The 20,598-nt window shown below is 40.8% G+C and overlaps 1 protein-coding gene across 2 annotated transcripts in view; it reads left to right on the top strand.

The window, feature by feature from the left end:
* Nucleotides 1-18,586, top strand: part of impa2 (inositol monophosphatase 2) — a 42,023-nt gene extending 23,437 nt beyond the window's left edge. For both annotated transcript variants that reach the window (XM_073047015.1, XM_073047006.1), the window contains 4 exons: nt 1,230-1,338; nt 5,603-5,711; nt 9,102-9,253; nt 16,361-18,586. In XM_073047015.1, the coding sequence (XP_072903116.1) occupies nt 1,230-1,338; nt 5,603-5,711; nt 9,102-9,253; nt 16,361-16,503 (513 nt within the window). In that variant the 3' untranslated portion in view covers nt 16,504-18,586. The remainder of the gene's footprint in view (nt 1-1,229; nt 1,339-5,602; nt 5,712-9,101; nt 9,254-16,360) is intronic.
* Nucleotides 18,587-20,598: the final 2,012 nt, after the last annotated feature.

Genomic DNA, 20,598 nt, shown 5'->3' with positions numbered 1-20,598 from the left:
GGGAGGGGTATGAAAAATCTGCAGGGTATCAGGGAGAAGAGAAAGGGAAGGAAAGTTGGGGTGAGATGGTATTATTTAATCACTGCTCAGAGTAGGAAATGGCACAGTGGGAACTCAGCAGTAAATGGCTGATTCGTACCCATCTGCTACAATTTACAAGTTACCAGAGAGAGCTAGAGGTGGTGAGAACAGTAACATTCAGCACATATTTTATTCTATGTGATATGTTTCTTGCCTCATGTGCAACAGATTTCCAGGGTGTAAGCTACTTTACATTGACTTGCAGGGGTGAAGGGGGTATATATGACTACATCCTGACCTTGTCTTAGCTTCTCTACTGCTGAAAACCCCATGTATATCTTCAGCCTTAACTTGTCCTACCCTTTGCTAGGTGTCCAATTATTCTAAACTACATGAGCATGAGTTCATTCAAAATACTGCTGCCCATGTCCTGACCAGCTTTTCCCCATTCACCTATCAGTCTTGAGGATGTATACAGACAGCAAAACTTCAATAATAAAATTCTCCAAGAAATCCAATCCCATGATGACCCTTCTCCTTCCCGTCTCAATAATCTAACTTGCCCTCACTTCTCTAATGTACTTCTACTCTCCCATTTCTGGTCTCTATACTCCGCCTGTCTGCCTCCATTTCTTCTCTCTACCTCCATCTATCATCCACCTGCTTCTGTCTCCCAACTCTTCCCTCCCAGGCTCAACCTGCCCATTGTCCTTCAATTATTACATTAGTAATTCCCTCACTCACACAAATGCTGCTTGACCCATTGCGTTCCTCTAGCAGATTGTTCATTGCTTCAAGCTCCTTCTCCTGTAAACTCTGACATTAAAACTAATGTATTCAAACTTTCTTCATAATGTTTCTGCCCATTGTATGTAGTCTAATAAAATTGCTCTGAGTCTGATCACCACTGACACATTCCACTAGTTTCCTAGTTCTTTTATGATCCAACTTAAAAACTACTGTGTTTGTCCAGAATTTTGTCATTCCCCCATAAGGGTTCTTAGGAGTCAGTTTTTGCTTGATAAACTCCAATGAAATATCTTGGGTCATTTTGCAACATTATAAGGGTGCTGTATAAATAGAAGTTGTAATTGTTGTCTTTGAGAATAGTTCCTATATCTCTCGTTACTTTGCTGATTTGTAATCTATTTGTATAGCTGAATTGACCAGAATGATGAAGACAGTTCTCCTCCACTGTTCTTCTTTAGCTTGAGCTGGGTGTAATCTATAACTGTGTCGAAGAGAAGTTATACACGGGCAGAAAAGGTCATGGAGCCTTCTGTAATGGACAGACACTTCAAGCATCAAAGGAGACAGGTTTGTGAACTTTCTCTGACTTCTTAAATTCATTGTCATTGGCACAGAATATATAGTAAATATCATGCAAATTAGCTTTATACAGCAGCAGCACAGTACATTTGAAATATGACAAGCATAAGCTAACATACATTTAAATTAACATAAATTATGCATAATTTGCCCAAAAAAAATAAACATAATGACATTAGTGCATGTTGAAAGAGAGAGAGAGGGAGAGAAAAGAGTAATACAGTCTGAGGTAGTGTGTTGGAGTTTGTTCAAGAACCTGATGGCAGTGGAGAAGAGCTGTTGTTGAACTTGACATGTGGTTCTTCACACTTCTGTACCTCATGCCTGATGGCAGCATCAAGCAGAGGGCATGGCCTGGATGTTGAGGGTCTTAATAATGGACTTTGATTTCCTGAGACATCACCTCTTGTAGATGCCCTCAGTGGTAGGGAAAACTGTACCCATGATGGATTGGGCTGAGTCCACCATTCTGTCGCCTCTTGTGTTCCTATGCCTTAGTGACTCCTGCCTTTACTGTTGTTAAGTATGAAATGGATGTTTAAAGAAAGTCAAAGTTTGTAACCCAACAGTTGTTTTTGACAGTGAGCAATTATTTAGGAACCCTTTATTTGCCTGCTTTGAATGCACTATTCTGATTATAAGATTGACAAATGGCTATAAATGCAAACCTCAGCCCCAACTGCTCTCTCCCACCACTTGTCCCAAGTAGCCATATTCACAATGCCATGTCTTATCATGTAGATGGAAAAAGATCAGGTCATCTTCATAGTCTCTCCAAGTTGGAATGAACAATACTCATTCCTTTCCATGGATCCTATGATTCTTTTCTCCTGCATTGCTCTGTGAAACTGTTAGATCTGGGAGATTGCAGCAGTCCCAGCTATATTTACACTCTTTGTCTCTGGAAATTAATTTAGTAGCAAATTTAAATAAAGTAGCGTCTCCTTTATTTCATATTGGATTTCATACGTACAGTAATAGCCCTTTAGTTTTGCATTCTCCCTAGTGAACACCCTTCTGGTCATTGTTAGCTGTGCAACAAGATCAATTCCAGATCTGCAAACAGTCTTAAAAGGGAGAGAAATTCGTCAGTGGTGGCTGTTGATAATTGGGTCTGAGATTATTGGCTGCCACTGCACTTGTCTCCTCGCATGTAATTCTAGTAAAGATATGTGGAGTTGAGTAAAACTGGCAGCCAGCACTCTTTCAAATGTCTAATACCAGCAGCTAATCCTGCAGTGTATTTGGACTTTCAGAATGCCTTTGAAGTGCCACTTAAGATTACTAAATTACAATGTGGTACTGAGGCTAGTCTACTAAGTGACTATGATCAATGGCAAGCCACTGTGATCAGATTATCAACACCATCTATCCATAGTCCACAGCAACAATTTAGATGCTGGACCAAGTGTACAGATCCAAATTTATAGTACAAAGCTGAGTGGTTATGTGGATTGTGAGGAGGATGCAGGGAGGTTTCATGGGGACACAAATAGATGAAGCAAATTATTTACACACGTCTATTCTTCTGTTGATAATTCAATTGACGGATTCAACCAGTACATGAAACTTGTATTGAGGTATGGGATTGGCCGTAATCTTAATAATAATTTATATAAATTTACACAATGGATGGTGAAACAGGCAAAAGCAGTCAAGCGACCAACCTCACTTCCATTTATGCTTCTTGTAATCTGTTTCTCTCTGTATACTGTGATCTTTGCTCTGTTACAACCACTCACAACTCAGATTCTCAGGACTTCATTCCTAAGCCTTTTTCTCTAGCACAAGGTAAGTAACAGGCTCCTGATACACACAGTGTATGAAATTTTTAACTCTCACTGTACTGCCGACACATGCAGATTGCCAAATCCAAGTGTCCGTGGAAACTCCTGAGATTCATCCAGCTTGTATTTGTGAATAATTATTGACCAATATTTAATCTGTCATATTTTTAAGGCTAAGTCTGCCTTGATGTTGAGGATTATGGTAGGATTCATCAGAATGAGCATGAAGTATATTCAGAATCAGAATCAAGTTTATTATCACCGGCTTATGTCGTGAAATTTGTTAACTTAGCAACAGCAATACAATTCATGCGATATGAGTGTGACTAGTAAGGCCACGATGGCAGATAGGCGGATTGACTTCTGTTTAGAACAATCTCAGATCCATGCTGTACAGTACCCCTGTAGATGGAGCAGTGTAGCGATAAACCTGGCCAAGACCAACCACCACCCATCTTTCCTGGGTCCTGGGTGGATTTTAAGCATTCATGGTCAGATGCACCAAAGTCATACTGACAGTCTTCTCTGAGCATTGCCTCCCATTGGCTGACTGTCACTACAGAGAGCCTAAAAGGCTGGCAGAGGGATAATGAAGCTGATAGTGAAGTTGGTGGCTTCAGAAAGTGAGGAGCATAGAATTATTATTCAGACTGGAAGATCATGATTTGTGACTGCATTAAGCAGAGCTTAGTATCTAGTTTGCAAAGACCAAGTGTCACTCAATATGTGATGATGTTCCACCAGTTCCCAATGTTGGAAATGATAAGCCTGGTTATGTTATCCTGGAACGTTATACTCGATTCAGATTCAGGTTAGTTTATAGTGCAGTATCCTTACCAATTTCTGCTGATGTACAGGAGAGAGCATTCTGACTGGTTGCATCACTGGAGCCTCTGGTATACAGCATGTCAAGAGGCTGCATCATGGACACAACTATCCATACCACTGAGAGCATCTTCAAAAGGTGATGCCTGAAGACTGGAGCATTCATCAATAAAGGCCCTCACCATCCAGGACTGGCTTCTTTCCATTACTGTCATTGGGGAAGACACACACTCAATGACTTAGGAACACCTCCTTCCCCTCCACCATCAGATTTCTGAATGGTCAATGAACACTACCTTTTTTTTTGCACTGTTTGCTTATTTTTTCAACTTGTAATTCTTATTTCTTGCACTGTACTGCTATGTACTGCTGCTGCAAAACAACACAGTTCACGACATGTTTCAGTGATAATAAATCTGATTCTGAGATCGGATGAGAAAAAGCATGCTGTAGGTCTTAAGGATGGGGTGAATCAGATGGGATGGGATGGCAATCGAGTCTTTTCATGTTCACCATTGCTGAACTACTTGTTTATTCCAGATTTATTTAATTACTCAAATACTTCATCTTGCATGGTGGGAATTGAACTCTCACATGAGGTCAACAATACAGGTCTCTGGTTCCATGTCCAGCAACTTCCGAGTGGTTAGCTTGTAGTCCTCTGGACAAGTTGAAATGAGAGGGAGGAGTGAAAGTCCCATCACTCTTGGGTTCTTCCTGAGGTGCAGAAAGATAGAAAAATTGTTTTAAAATCTTGAGAAAAGGTGGAACAGGTGGCATGAGAGGAATAATGACTTTTCTCAGAGATCTGGATTTAACTGGCCCCTAAGGCTGGGGAAGCAATCAATCTGTCTTCCAAAGGGAGCTCCTCCAGCATTAGAGAGGAAATTATCTGCAGGGTTACGGGAAACAGTGCTGATCAAATTGGCGTACTAGGAGAACATGAATCTGATCAGTTCTTTTGGATGCAGCTCTAGTCACCTACCTATAGGAAAGATATAAATAAAATTGAAAGAGTGCAGAAAATTTACAAGAGTGTTGCTGTTGGCAGGACTTGAGGATCTGAGTTATAAGGGAAAGGTTGAATACTTTGGGACTTTATTCCCCGAAGCACAGGAGAATGAGGGGAGATCATATAAAGTTATGCAAAATTATGAGTAGTATACATAGGGTGAATGCAAGCAGGGTTTTTCCTCTCAGATTGTGTGAGACTAGAACTAGAGATTTGAGGTTTAGGGTGAAGGGTGAAATATTTAAGGGGAATATGAGGGAGAAATTTTTCACTCAGAGGGAGGTGCTAGTGTGGAACAAGCTGCCAGCCGAAGTACTAGATATGGGTTCATTTAAGAGAGTTTAAATAGGCACATAGATGGGAGGGGTATGGAGGGCTATGGTTCTGGTGCAGGTAGATGGGACTACAAAGCTGGAACTACAAGATGTGCCAAAGGGCCTTTTTATGTGCTGTAGTACTCTATGACTCTAGGAGCTCGAGAGGACCTGATGGGCTGAATAACCTCCTAATGGGGCTTAATAATTATTCAATTCCATGAGTGTAATGTGAGACCTGGTTGCTCATTGCAAGCAATTTTGCTGTTGATGGGGACTAGACTTGATGCGCTAAATGATGTTTTCTTTTCCAGATATATCGAAAGCCCTGATTTTAACTGAGCTTGGCTCAATCCGGGAACCAAGGGCACTGAGGATGTTGTTTAATAACATGGAGAGGCTACTTTCAGTGCAGGCACACGGGTAAGGAGGACTAAACTATGCTAGGTAATGCCAAATGAACTCTAAGCTGCTCTTGTACCTGATGTGGACGATCATAGAATGGATTGGTATATTAAATGGCCATTGTAAATAACCGCCATTGTGTAGAATCTGGTGGATATGGGAATATGTGAGGAGTATTAAATGGTGTAAAATAGGTACTTGATGTTCCATATAGGCTGATAAGCTGAAAGGCCTGTTACCAGGCTGTACCATCACATAGACTGGTGGCATCTGTGACACGTTAACTTAGAAACCTATTTCATTCTTTAAAAGAAATGTACAAAGGAGCTGGAGGAACTAAGCAGGTCAGGCAGCATTTCTGGAGGGATTGGGCAGTCAATGTTTTGGGTCAAGACCTTTTATTAGTACCAGAAAGAAGGAAAGGGGTGATGGCTGTTGGGGGGTGGGGAAGGAAGGGGAACACCTTCCAGTCCATACAAAGGGTCCCTGACCAATAAAAGCAAACCTGCTGTGAGCTTTCTTTACCAGCCTATCCACTTCCCAGGACACTTACAATGGCATTTTACCCAAGTTCCCTTGGTACATCAGTGCTGTAAATGGTCCTTCTTAGATTTGACCTCTCAAAGTGCAACATCTCATACTTGTCTGCATTGAACTCCATCTGCCATTTCTCTGTTCATATCAGTAACTGATCTATTGCTGCTGTATCTTTTGACAACCTTTCCTCAGTTGTAGATTTAAGAGACTCCTGGATAGGTACGTGGAGCTCAGAAAAACAGAGGGCTATGGGTAACCCTAGGTAATTTTTTTTTAATTGATTTTTAATGCATTTTCTACAACACTACAAATTTTAAAAAACCCAAAAACAAAGTAGAAAATTAGTACAGTGCAAGATAAACATACAATAGTAATATAATACAAAATAAGATAATTGAGAAAGCACCCGTTGAAGTTATGTAAAGTTAGTATCCTCCCCAAGCCCCACAACAAAAAAAAACTCCAGACCAACCAAAACAAAATGTAGAAAATATAAACCAGAACATTCAAACCCCCAAAACTGTAAATACACTTGAAAACAGAAGATAATAATGCCTACTACCAAAAAAAAAGAGCTGAAAGCAAGGGACTGAAAAAAAACTTAATTAAGAGGAAAATTATGAAATTACTCAATAAAAGGTCCCCAGACCTTATGAAACTTTATATCCGAATTAAGAATGGAATAATGGATTGTTTCAAGGTCTAAACAGGACATGATATCGTTAAGCCATTGAGCATGCGTGGGCGGGGCAACATCTCTCCATCTAAGGAGGATTAGACGTCTAGCCAGGAGAGAAGCAAAAGATAATATTCGACATTTAGTCAAACTCAAGCGTATATCTGTCTCACCCAAGAAACCAAACAGAGTAATTAAAGGGTTAGGTTCTAAGTGATGATTCAGAATACAGGATAAAGTTATAAAAACATCTTTCCAAAATTTCTCTAAGCTGGGACAGGTCCAGTACATATGAATAAGAGAAGCCTCACCACTTTTGCATTTATCACAAAGAGGACTAATATTAGGGTAAAATCGAGATAATTTAGATTTGGACATATGGGCTCTATGAACAATCTTAAACTGTAAAAGACAGTGGCGAGCACAGAGAGAGGTTGAATTAACCGATTTGAGAATTGAGTCCCAAATCTCATCAGATAAAGGGATATTTAAGTCATGCTCCCAAGCCATTCTGATTTTATCCACAGGGGCACGCCGTAAGGATACTAATGTATCACAGATAAAGGATATTAAGCCTTTACCCAGTGGATTAATAGAAGAAAATAAATCCATAGCATTTTTCTCAGGCATTTCAGGGAAGTTGGGAATTAAAGGATTGATAAAGTGTCTGATTTGGAGATATCTAAAGAAATAAGCATTAGGCAGACTGAACTTAGCAGAGAGCTGTTGAAAGGATGCGAAGCGATTATCGATAAAAAGATCTTCAAAATGTCTAATGCCCTTTCTATACCAATCATAGAATGTTGAATCATACATAGTAGGTAGAAAAAGATGATTATGTAAGATAGGACTAGAAAGGGAAAAACCATAAAATTTCCTAAACTGGGCCCATATTCGCAAAGTATGTCTAACAAGAGGATTAACAATTAGTCTAGACAAACTACTAGGGAATGCAGAACCAAGAAGTGCAGAAATAGATAAATCTTTAGTGGAATTCAGCTCCATTGCCACCCAATTAGGGCGATCAGACTGGCTGTGAAAAAAAGACCAAAAGATAGTGCAACAAATGTTAGCTGCCCAGTAATATAAACGAAAATTAGGTAAGGCCATGCCACCCTCTTTTTTAGATTTTTGAAGATAAACTTTATTTTAGAACGCTCATTCTTCCACAGATATGACAAAATAATGGAGTCTAAGGAATCAAAAAAGTTTTTAGAAATAAAAATTGAGATAGATTGAAATAAATATAAAAATGTAGGGAGAACGTACATTTTAACAACATTAATACGACCTACCAAGGACATAGATAGAGGTGACCATTGTGACAGACTCTGTTTTGCAGTGTTTAAAAAATTGGCAAAATTTTCACGAAAAAGATCTTTAAACTTCCTTGTAACTGTAATACCAAGGTAAGTAAATTGATTATGAACTACTTTAAAGGGGAGGTCACGAAATGCTAATACTTGTGCTTCTTTATTAATTGGGAAAAGTTCACTCTTATGTAAATTAAGTTTATAGCCAGAAAACTAGCTAAATTGATCAAGAAGTGAAAACATTGGAGGTAAGGATGTGGACGGATTTGAAAGAAAAAGTAATAGATCATCAGCATAAAGAGAAACTTTATGCTTAACACCCCCCCCTCCAACTCCCGGTCAATTCAGGACAGCTTCGGAATGCTATCGCCAGAGGTTCTACAGCCAAATCAAAAAGAAAGGGACTTAAAGGGCATCCTTGACGGGTGCCACGTTTAAGGTTAAATAACTGGGATTGCTGAGAATTAGTCAAAACAGAGGCAGTAGGACATAAATACAGCAATTTGATCCAATTTGATCCCTAGGTAATTTCTAAGGTAAGGACATGTTCGGCACAGCTTTGTGGGCCAAAGGGCCTGTATTGTGCTGTAGGTTTTCTATATTTCGCTTGTCCTTGTGCCATCAGCACAAACTAATCAGTCCACCTACATATGCATCCAAGTCATTCACAGGTATATGTTTCAGTTACAAACAACAGAGGAGCTAGCACTGATCCTTGTGGAATACCACTGGCCATGGGCTACCAGCCTTCCTACCCTTTCTACCAACCAGTGGAGGGAATGACTGATTGGGATGGTAGGTGGGATACTGGGGAAGTAGTCTGTACTGGCTGGAGTCAAGCTCCTCAAGTGTTGAGTGATTTTGCTTTGTTGGTTCCCATAGGATCAGAATCATAGGAAGTGCTGCTCTTGACCTGTGCCATGTGGCATCGGGAGACGTGGAAGCTTTCTACCAGTTTGGGCTCCACTGCTGGGACATGGCGGCTGCAGCTGTCATTGTCCGGGAGGCCGGTGGCTTCCTGATCGACACAACAGGTAGGAATTGTTGACAGCTAAACTGCTGTCTTCATTTTAACCTGCTTATCAGACTATGTCCTTCTGAGGCTACAGCAGCCTAATAGAGGACATGCATCGTGTACTCAATTATAAAGCTTATAAAGTTCTGAAAAACATAGATAAGGTAACGCACATAAAGTGCTGGAGGAACTTAGCAATTCAGGCAGCATCTATGGAGAGGAAATAAGTGGTCGATGTTTCAGGCCAAGACCCTTCACCAGGACTGGAAAGGAAGGGGGCAGAAGCCAGAATAAGAAGGTGGGGGAGGGGAAGGAGTGTAGCTGGCAGATGATAGGTGAGACCAGGTGAGAGGAAAGGTGTGTGGGCAGGGGATGAACTAAGAAGCTGGGAAGGGATAAGTGGAAGAAGTAAAGGACTGAAGGAGGAATCTAATAAGAGAGAACAGTGGACCAAGGAAGAAAGTGAAGGAGGAGCTAGAGGGAGGTGTTGAGCGAGTGAGGAGAAGAGAATGGGTGAGAGAGTAACCAGACTGAGGAGTGGAGAAAGGGGCAGGACAGGGGTAACTTCTAGGTTAGAGAAATACTGTAGATGCTCATGCTCTCATTTTGGAGGCTACCCAGACAATGTGAGGTGTTTCTCTTTCAGCTTGAATTTGGCCTCATCCTGCCAGTAGAGGAGACCATGCTGCCTCCTCCTTCTATCCATGTTTTATGATGGTTGGCAGTGCAGCTTAAAGGGGCTTTACCACCGCCAACTGGTCTGGAGTGTGTTGTAGAGAAATGAAAGTTAAATTACCCCCAAAAGCCCTATAGATAGTAAATAACAAAAGATGATACTGTGAATTACATTAATCCCATAAATGAAAATTATCAACCCCCAAAGATTGTATGAAGCCTGATTTGATTTCTTTCAACCTTGTATGCTTCACACTGTAATAGTGTATGTTCAACTGTTTCATAATGATGACAAAATCTACTCAAATCAGAGTGATGTTTTCCAGAAAGATATAAGAAGTAATTAAGCATAGGATGCCCAATTCTAAGTCATGTCAAAATAATTCTTTCCCTTCTTGTTTTACTCCCTTCTCCCATATACTCAACAGCTTTATGTATCCCATAAAGGTTTGTCCCCTTGTGCCCACAAGTCTTGCCATAACCCCCCAATTCTTAACCCTACCAACCCCTTAGCTTCTAACTTGCTTAGTGGAAAGTCTATATCCACTGTTGAAATTTGAACAGCTTTCTTAGCTAAATAGTCAACCCACTCATTCCCCTCAACACCTCTATGTGCAATGACCTATAAGAAGTAGACATATAAACCAATTCTTTGTACAAACCCCATTTCCAGAAAAGTTGGGATATTTTCCAAAATGCAATAAAAACAATAATCTGTGATATGTTAATTCACGTGAACCTTTATTTTACTGACAAAAGTACAAAGATAAGATTTTCAATAGTTTTACTGACCAACTTAATCGTATTTTGTAAATATACGCAAATTTAGAATTTGATGGCTGCAACACACTCAACAAAAGTTGGGACAGAGTTAAAATAAGATTGAAAAGTGCACAAAATATTCAAGTAACACCGGTTTGGAAGACTCCACATTAAGCAGGCTAATTGGTAGCAGGTGAGGTATCATGACTGGGTATAAAAATAGCATCCATCAAAGGCTCAGTCTTTGCAAGCAAGGATGGGTCGTGGCTCACCCCTTTGTGCCAAAATTCATGAGAGAATTGTTAGTTCAAAAGGAACATTTCCCAACGCAAGATTGCAGTGAATTTAGGTCTTTCAACATCTACAGTACATAATATTGTGAAAAGATTCAGAGAAGTCAGAGACATCTCAGTGTGTAAAGGGCAAGGTCGGAAACCACTGTTGAATGCGCGTGATCTTCAAGCCCTCAGGCGGCACTGCCTAAGAAACCGTCATGTTACTGTGACAATTATAGCCACCTGGGCTCAGGAGTACTTAAGAAAACCATTGTCACTTAACACAGTCTGTCGCTGCATCCAGAAATGCAACTTGAAACTGTATTACTCAAGGAGGAAGCCATATATCAACTCTATGCAGAAATGCCAGCGAGTTCTCTGGGCACGAGCTCATCTCAGATGGACCAAAAGACAGTGGAACCATGTGCTGTGGTCAGATGAGTCCACATTTCAGCTAGTTTTCGGAAAAAACAGGCGTCGAGTTCTCCGTGCCAAAGATGAAAACGACCATTCTGATTGTTATCAGCGAAAGGTGCAAAAGCCAGCATCTGTGATGGTAAATGGTATGGGGGTGCATCAGTGCCCACGGCATGAGTGAGTTGCATGTATGTGAAGGTACCATTGACTCCGAGGTGTATATTAGGATTTTAGAGAGACATATGTTGCCATCAAGGCGACGTCTCTTCCCAGGACGTCCATGCTTATTTCAGCAGGACAATGCCAGACCACATTCTGCACGGGCTACAACAGCGTGGCTTTGTAGACACAGAGTGCGTGTGCTTGACTGGCCTGCTGCCAGTCCAGATCTATCTCCTATTGAAAATGTATGGCGCATCATGAAGAGGAGAATCAGACAACGGAGACCACGGACTGTTGAGCAACTGAAGTCTTATATCAAGCAAGAATGGAGAAAATTTCCAATTGCAAATCTACTACAATTAGTTTCCTCAGTTCCAAAACGATTAAAAAGTGTTATTAAAAGGAAAGGTGATGTAACACAATGGTAAACATGCCTCTGTCCCAACTTTTGCTGAGTGTGTTGCAGCCATCAAATTCTAAATTTGTGTATATTTACAAAATACAATTAAGTTGGTCAGTAAAACTATTGAAAATCTTTTCTTTGTACTTTTGTCAGTTAAATAAAGGTTCACGTGAATTAACATATCACAGATTTTTGTTTTTATTGCATTTTGGAAAATATCCCAACTTTTCTGGAAATGGGGTTTGTGTATGAGCTTCCAGCAGTAAATCTGACCTACTGCTAGAATAACCTGTTTTAAGACTCATCAAAACTGGAAAGGAATCTGAACAAACTACTACTTTGCATGGATAAATAATCCTTCATCCACTGTAAACCTAAAATGATGGCAGCCAGTTCTGCTGTATGTACTGGTAAATGGTTAGTACACTGTTACTTTATTGTTACCCATAATTCAGGCACAAAAACAGCCACACCAACATTCCCAGTTAAATTATCTTTTGATCCGTCTGTAAAAATGGCTAACATACCATAATTTTCCTTAATATATTGATGAACCAACAGACTCTCAGGGATAACAGAATCCTTAGACTTTATTAAATTGTGTAACCTAAAATCAACTAAAGACATTGGGGGGGGGAGGGGGAGAGAAAAAACAAGGTAAGTTTATCGAGAGCTACGGTAGGATATATTACATAATCCAACAAACCCATATTCTCAGTATGGAAAGAACCCAGCCACCAAAAGCTATAAACAGTCCTCCAACACACCTTTAACAAAAGATCATTTATTTGCCCCCTCTAATTAATCCAGTATGTTAACATCAATTTTAACCTCTGCAGTTGTAAGAATAATGGTCACATTGCAACCAGTGAAGCCAAAATGGGACAATCTTACTGCGCCACAACACGATGTTAAAGCCTGAGCTTGTATCACATCCGAACATTGTCAAGTTGAAGGTGAAGCTGGCCCACAAGCCACACAGTGAACAGATCGAATTAAACTAATATCAATGGTCAACAGAGACTTTTGTGTAGCACCCTAAGAATACCCACGTAGACACCTGAGAATATCTAATGTTCCCTTAAATTTATCAATTATTTTACTCATACAGTGCTTCCATGTCAGCTTATTATCCATCCATATTCCTAAGAATCTTACCGCTGACACTTTTTCAAAAGTTTGACCATATAATTTCAAATCAAGTGCAGGTCTATTAATCCTCTTTGTAAAACACGTAACTTGAGTTTTAGCTATTGAAAGCTTAAATCCCCATCTACTTGCTCACTGGTCAACCTTATTAATCACTAATTGTATTCCTACATACAGTAAAATGAAAATTCTGCCTCTAATCCATAAAGCTTTGTCATCCACATTTTGTGATTTACTCACTCCAGAACTAATCTCAGAGAAAATATCATTAATCATAATATTAAATATTAAAGAGTTACAATGACTGCCTTGTAGAGTCCCATTTTCTATCTAGAAACCTGAATATACCAATCTCCCTCTCACTCCTAATTTCCATAGTTTAATCACAAGTCAAATTTATTGTCATTTAACTGCATACATGTATATAACATATTTTATATAGAAATGAGACAATGTTCCCTTAAACTAGGTGTAAAGCACAATAGTACACATAACACATCACTCACGCTAACTTATAAACTTAAGGATAAAATCTACAGAATAACAAAATAAAGTGCATACATATTAAATACTGTATTGGAACAGATTAACTAGTGACACTTCGAATACGATGTGGCCGGGTGTTCAGAAGCCTAATGGTCTGGAGGAAGAAACTGTTTCTCATCCTGACCGTTCTTGTTTTTATGTATTGGAGTCTCCTGCCTGATGGTAGAACGTCAAAGGGGATTCTGGATGGATGGGTGGAATCCTTATACTATGGGCCCTGCATACACAGCACTCCTGAGCAAAGTCCTTCCTTCCGTATCTTATACCTTTTCAATATCAAAAAATATTGCTGTTACAACTTCTTTATTTACCTCTACTTTCCTAATATCATCTTCCAAACATAAAAATGAATCCAATAGCATTCTACCCTTCCAAAATCCACTCTGATAAAACATTACATCACACCTCTTCTTTCTCCTAGAGTAGACTAAGCAACATGAATTTAAAATGAGAGGGGGTAAGTTTAAAGGAGATGTACAGAGCAGGTTTTATTTTTGTTTAACACAGAGGGGTGGGTTGCCAGAGATGATAGAGAAACTGGACACAATTGACAGGCTGACACATCAGAGGGCATCTAATCAGAGATGGATCAATTTGTTCAAGGAGGTGTAAGGTGATCGAAAGCTCAGGCTTTTATAACAAGGGTAAAGGAGTTTAGTTTAATTTGGCATTGTGTTCAGCACAGCCATCGTGAGCCAAAGAGCCTGTTCAATTTTCTAATCATTTATTTCTAATAAAAGTTTCCATCAGAGAGTCTCCCAATCCTATTTGCAAAGCACAATGCTATTTTGAGAGTTTTTACCACAAAGGAAGTAGTTATGACCTAGAATTCCTTGCCTTTACGGGAAAGGGTTATCAGGATTTTGGAGAATTGGAGAGGCGTTTAGAACATTTTGCAGGACTCCAGGGAGAGATTGCTGGAACGGGACTGAAGTGAGTCAGTGGAGACATAATGAGCCAAGAGGCCCCCTGTGCTACATTAGTTTCATAATGAGTATCACCAGATTTACTGGCTATATTAATGAAAAAGCAAACTACTACTTTTCTTGATTCCTGGTTTCTGGTATTCTTTCCCCACAAGCAGTGGAAAGGTACATTGTTTGACCACCAGGTTAACAGCGGGACTGAGTTAGTTAATGAGATCTGTGCTGACAACTCAGAGGTGGCAGTCTATCTACTCAACATCAGTCAGAGTGAATCACTGAGCTCCCCAATATCCCCACTCCTTGTGCAGTTCCAGATACATGTCACTCTAATGGTGATCAAACACAACTTGTCCGTTAATTTGAGAAGTTTTAAGTATGTCAAAGGTTATTGTAGGGGTACAGTATATGGGCAAAATGCAGGCAATTGGGACTAGCTTAGATGGACATGGATGAGTCCGGCTGCAGGACCAGCTCACATGTTGTATACATCTGACTCTCCCCTTTCTCCAGCTTTTCTGTTTTTGATGTTATTGCTGTGGTTTGGTGGGGTGGGGGGACATTGAGTTGAATAGAGCTGACTTTTGCTGGGTTAATCTGTGTATTCCAGTGTTACCCTGTCAAAGCTGTCTTCGGCTCATGATGGAAATGTGTCATCTGTGCCAGATAATGAGCATGAATTGTTTGGCAGCCAGATATGCCTCCTACCTCACATCTGGGATTCAATGTATTGGTTTCAGTGATCTAATCTTGGGAAGTGGGGTACGCTGTCTGTCATTATGCTCATTTTACACAGAACATAAAACAGAACAGTCCAGCACAGGAATGGGCCCTTTGGCTCTCAGAGTCTGTGCCAATCAAACTAAACCTGATCCATATCCTTCCATTCCCTGCATATTCATGTGTTAGTCTAAATGCCTCTGAAAGATCACTATCTAGTCTACTTCACCACTACCCCTGACTGCATGTTCCAGGCAGGCATCTAGCACTTACTTTGTAACCTCTGTTAAACTTTCTCCCTCATCTTAAAGCTATGTGCTCCAGTATTTGATACTTCAACCCTAGGAAAGAGACTCTATCTATACTTTCTGTGCCTCTCATAACTTGATAAATTTCTATCAGGTCTCAACAGAGAAACAACCCACGTTTGCCCAACCTTCTGTAATCCAGGAGCATCCTGGTGAACTTTGTCTACACCCTCCCTGGAACATCCACGTCCATATGACGGCATGCCACCCAATCTTCTACAGATATACTGTTGAAAAATATCCTATCTGACTGCATCATGGTCTGATCTGGCAATTCTAATGTGCAGGAATGCAAGAACCTGCAGAACGTAGTGGACTCAGCCCAGTGCATCATGGGCACGTATCTCTCCCCACTATGAGGCATTGCCTGAGGAAGGCAGAATCTATCGTCAAAGCTCCCACCATCCAGGCCATGCCATCATCTTGCAGCTACCAATAGCCAGGAGGTATATGAACCGGAAGTTCAACACCACCAGGTTCAAGAGCAGCTACTTCCCTTCAACCATTCGGTTCTTGAACCAGCCTGCACAGCCCTACTCGTAGATAATTTATGTATGATTTATCTATTTCTTTTGCTCATTGAGTCTAATACTAAGTGCCTATGATGTCTTTGCAAATAAGTTTTCTACTTCACCTGTGTTGTGCATAGGACGTAAACTTGTGTCTGACTGCAATGGGGTGACTTGTACTACACACAGGTAAGCAAGGATTGATAAAGTGCAGAACAATGGGAGGTTTGAGTCTGCTTTTACAAACTCTCCTTCAGCTGTGGTTCTCTTCTTTCAGGTGGGCCCTTAGACCTCATGTCCCGCAGGGTGGTGGCAGCCGGCACTTTACAGCTAGCACAACAGATTGCCCAGGAGCTACAGCCAGTCGCTTACGAAAGGGATGACAGCACAGAAGAAGCAAGTGACTCTCAGTCCAAATAAAGACATTCAGCAGCTAAGCCACAGCAGACAACATGTGGGTGCCAGACTGCTGCCTTGTGAAAACAGTGAATCGGTCAACCAATTGGTCAACTCTCACTGAGGGCTTCAACAATATGCAACTTCTATAACGAGTGTTGTACTAATTTAGTTGCCATTAAATGGGGAATTTGTCTTTGGTTAATAGCATCTGGTCAGGTGGAGGCCCCCACTCTTACTCATTCAGCTCCATCTACTTCTGCTGAACTAATCACCTTGCACATTTCTCATGCTGAGGACTAAGGGCAAATTTCTTCCCCAGAGACAGTGATGAGGTAGGGGTCGGGTGCAGGGAGGATGAGACCAAAATGGGCAGTTCACTGGTGAAATAAAAAATCATACTGGGCATAGAGCCAGTGACTTCCCTGATCTGCCAAGTTCAAGCCAATACTTCAACAGTTTGTGTTCAAATTGTCCCTGATGCAGCCACTCAAGAGTTGGCAGGCTAGAGTTGACAGGGTAAATTTACAGAAGTGTAACTGGTGCTCCAAGAACCTATAAATATTAAATATCTTCATATTCTCACACGTACTAGGTGGCATTTCAGACCATCAAGTCTATGCTGGCTCTCTGAGTACTCCCATCAATCTCGCTCCCTACTTGTTTCCCTGCTACTTGGGCTCTCATCTATATGTCAGTTCCCCTCAGTCTCCTCCCAGCCATCTACAGTAGAAGCAATTTACACTTGGTGTTTAACTGTAACAACCTGCACATCGTTAGTGCATGCCAGTCTTTAAGAAAGTCTCAGCCCAGGATGTTCCTCTGCAGATAATGCCTGACCTGCTAGTTCCTCCAGCATTGTGTGTGTGTTGCACAAGATTAGCAGATCACTGAATCTCTCGTCTCATCACTAGTGTGCAGGAAGAATCCCAAGCACCGAGGGGAAACTCCACACGCACACACACAGCAGGCTCAAGCCCAATTCACTGGAGCTGGGTTTTATCTTGAAACAAATAAAAACCCTGGAAGAGCTCAGTGGGTCAGACAGCATCCATGGAGAGAGAAAAAGAATATAACAATTCACATCAACGATTCTTCTTCGGGATCTGGTTGTCTCTGTTGATGCTGCTTGACTTTTCTCAAAGCTTCCAGCATTTTCTGTTTCTGCTTTTGATTCCCATCATTCGGCTTGAATCATTCTTAGAGACTGATTTCCAGATTAGGGCCCGCTTTTATCCAAGATTTAGCCATTTGCAGATTGTAAAGAAAATGTACCCTGCTGCTTATTTTGCTATTCGCAGTCAGCCATTGCCTTACAGGTCACATCAGGCTTAAAAGCAATGGGAGAGCAAAGCAAGCATCAGTCAACCTTCAGCACTTAGATGATAAGGGTAGGGGATTTTTATTCAGGGTCCTCCGTTTAGGAAAATGTCTTGCAAAATAGGCTTTGAAGGTTCACTTGTCAATGAATCTGGAAGTATTGGGACTCGCATTCGAAAAGCACAGTCTTAAAGGAGGGAAGAGAGTGAAATTAGTTTTGCTACAACAAGTGTATGGGACATTGGAAAAAATGTTGAATTTCCCCATGGGGATGAATAAAGTATCTATCTATCTATCTATCTATCTATCTATCTAAAAGGAATTCCCAAGTTTTATGTATTGAGTAGCATGGTTGCCAAAGGTCTGAGAATTCCATTTTGTTAATGGCGAAGAGGCCAAGAACAATGGAAGTTAGTGAAGAAGATGAACAATGGTGAGGTTAGTGGATGGTAATGGTTGAGCAGGATCTAAACTCAACTGTTGTTAAAGATAATGCCTCTAGCTTCTTGCAATTTGTTCACCCATCAACCCGTGCCCCTTGTCTTCGAGAGCCAAAACGTTTGAATCTAACCCATTTTCACTCCTGAATTTCATTATCGTCATTAGAGGGGTTTTGGCTGCAATGTATCACAGTCAACAAAAATATTCGGATAACTTTACAATTTAGTCATAATTTTAAAGGAGATCTTATTTCAGGGTTTTACTAGATCTGCAGCAAATATAACAAAACAATAGAAATAAATTCTAACTGAATTGTTCATGAATAAACAGATTTGTTTTTGTATCAGTTCGATTCTCTTGCTTATTTGGATAGATTTCTACACTTCCATGCATTCAGATTCAAGTAGGACATGTGTAGACAGAAGAGATCTAGCTTAATTTGGAATTGTGCTCAGCACTAACAGTCTGGGCCCAAGGGCCTGTTCCTGTGCCATACTGCTCGATGTCCATAGCTTTGTGGTGAAAGGGAGAAAGTTTAAGGAGATTCTTGTGGCAAACATTATTTTACACAGAAATTGGGTGCCTAGAACACAGAGTTGGGGGACGTGGTGGAAGCAGAGATGATAGCAACATTTAAAAGGTGCTTAGACAGAAATTTGAACAGGCAAGGAATGGAGGAATATAGACCATCTGCAGGCAAACATGAGTTTAAATTGGCATTGTGGTCAGCACGCTGTACAGTTTCAACAAAGTTAAGATATTGCAGCATAAAATATCCTGTGCCCTTTACACTTGGAATGACAACCATGCTCAAATCTCACATTGTCCCAGTGAAGCAGTGATGTACAGCACAGTTTAATCATGGACAAATGGAAGCAGATGAGGAAGGAGTTGATTGCTAGGTGGGATACAAAGGAAGAATAGGCTGGTAGGAGATAAGTGAAACCAAATAAGGGAGGGACGATGGGCAGATGGAGCCAGGGGAGGTTCCACCAATCACCTACCAACCCGTTTCACCCTCGGTCTCATCTCTTTGTACTGTCTATCTTCCCTCTACAATCAGTTCTGATGCAGGGCCTTGACCCTAAACATTGACTGTTTCTTTGCCTTCGTAGATGCTGCTTGACCCACCACTTTTCCAGCAGTTTGTTCTTTGTTCCAGTTCCCAAGTTTTTTGTCTCTTCTTGTATCAATCTTCGACTGCTGGGTCTGTCTCAGTTAGTGACACCTTTATCCCCAAGTCTGTTGTCCAGAGACTGGAGGTGGAATGCTGCCATTCAGAAGATAATCTAAACTGTTCTTTCACTTTTCCTAAGTTAAACTTCCTCTGCAACCAAAATTCATCCCTCAGCCAACATTAATGAAAGAAGACTATCTGATTATTGCTATATAGCTGTGTGTGGGAGCTTCCTGTGCACAGATGGCTGCCAATTTGCCCAGGGTACAATGGTGTGCACACTTCAGAGGTATCTCACAGAATATAAAGGACTTTGGGTTTATGTGCAGGGGTGAACAATATTAGAGCAATGTAGGTCTTGTCCAGTAACCAGGTATTTATAAACCAGTAGGGGAGAGTTATTGGGCCTGGCCAGTTGGCATAAAAAGGTGGACAGAAAATGTCATCTATCTGTTGGAAATTCTCTGTTTAAACTGATACTGTTTTTCCCATGGGAATGTGACAGTCCATTTGCAATTGAGATTTGTGCCTGTGAGCAGTTGCCAGCTCCAACCACACGGTGATGCTGTAGAGCACATCCTTGCGCGATCTCTGATGCGCCCACTGCATTTCAGCTCCAGAATATGGTTAAACATAGAATGTATAAATCATAAAAAGATTTTTTTTAACTTAGAGGAGCAGGTCATTCAGTCTGCAAGTCCATGTCAAGAAATAGTTCTGCAGTTTAATTCCATATTCCAGTACTGGGTCTATAGCATGACTGATCACAGTTCTTCACGTAACCATCAGCCAGTTTTATGAATGTGATGACCTTCAGACCTCTGGACATGTTTTTAAGCAGCACACACAAAATGCTGGAGGAACTCTGTAGGCCGAGCAGCATCCATGGGAAAGAGTACAGTCGACGTAAAAGAATTTAAAATGGACCTGAGGAGCAGCATTTCCACAAAGTGGGTAGTGAGTTCATGGAATGAGATATCAGAGAAAGTGGTAGAGGTGGCTACAATTACCATGTTTAAAATATATTTGGACAAGTACATGGAGAGGAAAGATTTAGAGGAACATACCACACAAATGCTGCATGAATTCAGCAGGGCAGACAGCTTCTATGGAAATGACTAAAACAGTCGACATTTCGGGCAGAGACCCTTCATCAGGACTGGGAAGGTGCCAGAATAAAA

This window comes from Hemitrygon akajei, chromosome 1 (genome assembly GCF_048418815.1).
Source record: "Hemitrygon akajei chromosome 1, sHemAka1.3, whole genome shotgun sequence".
NCBI lineage: Eukaryota > Metazoa > Chordata > Chondrichthyes > Myliobatiformes > Dasyatidae > Hemitrygon > Hemitrygon akajei.
The sequence above is the reverse complement of the archived record's forward strand: the minus strand, read 5'-3'. Positions and strand labels throughout refer to the sequence as shown.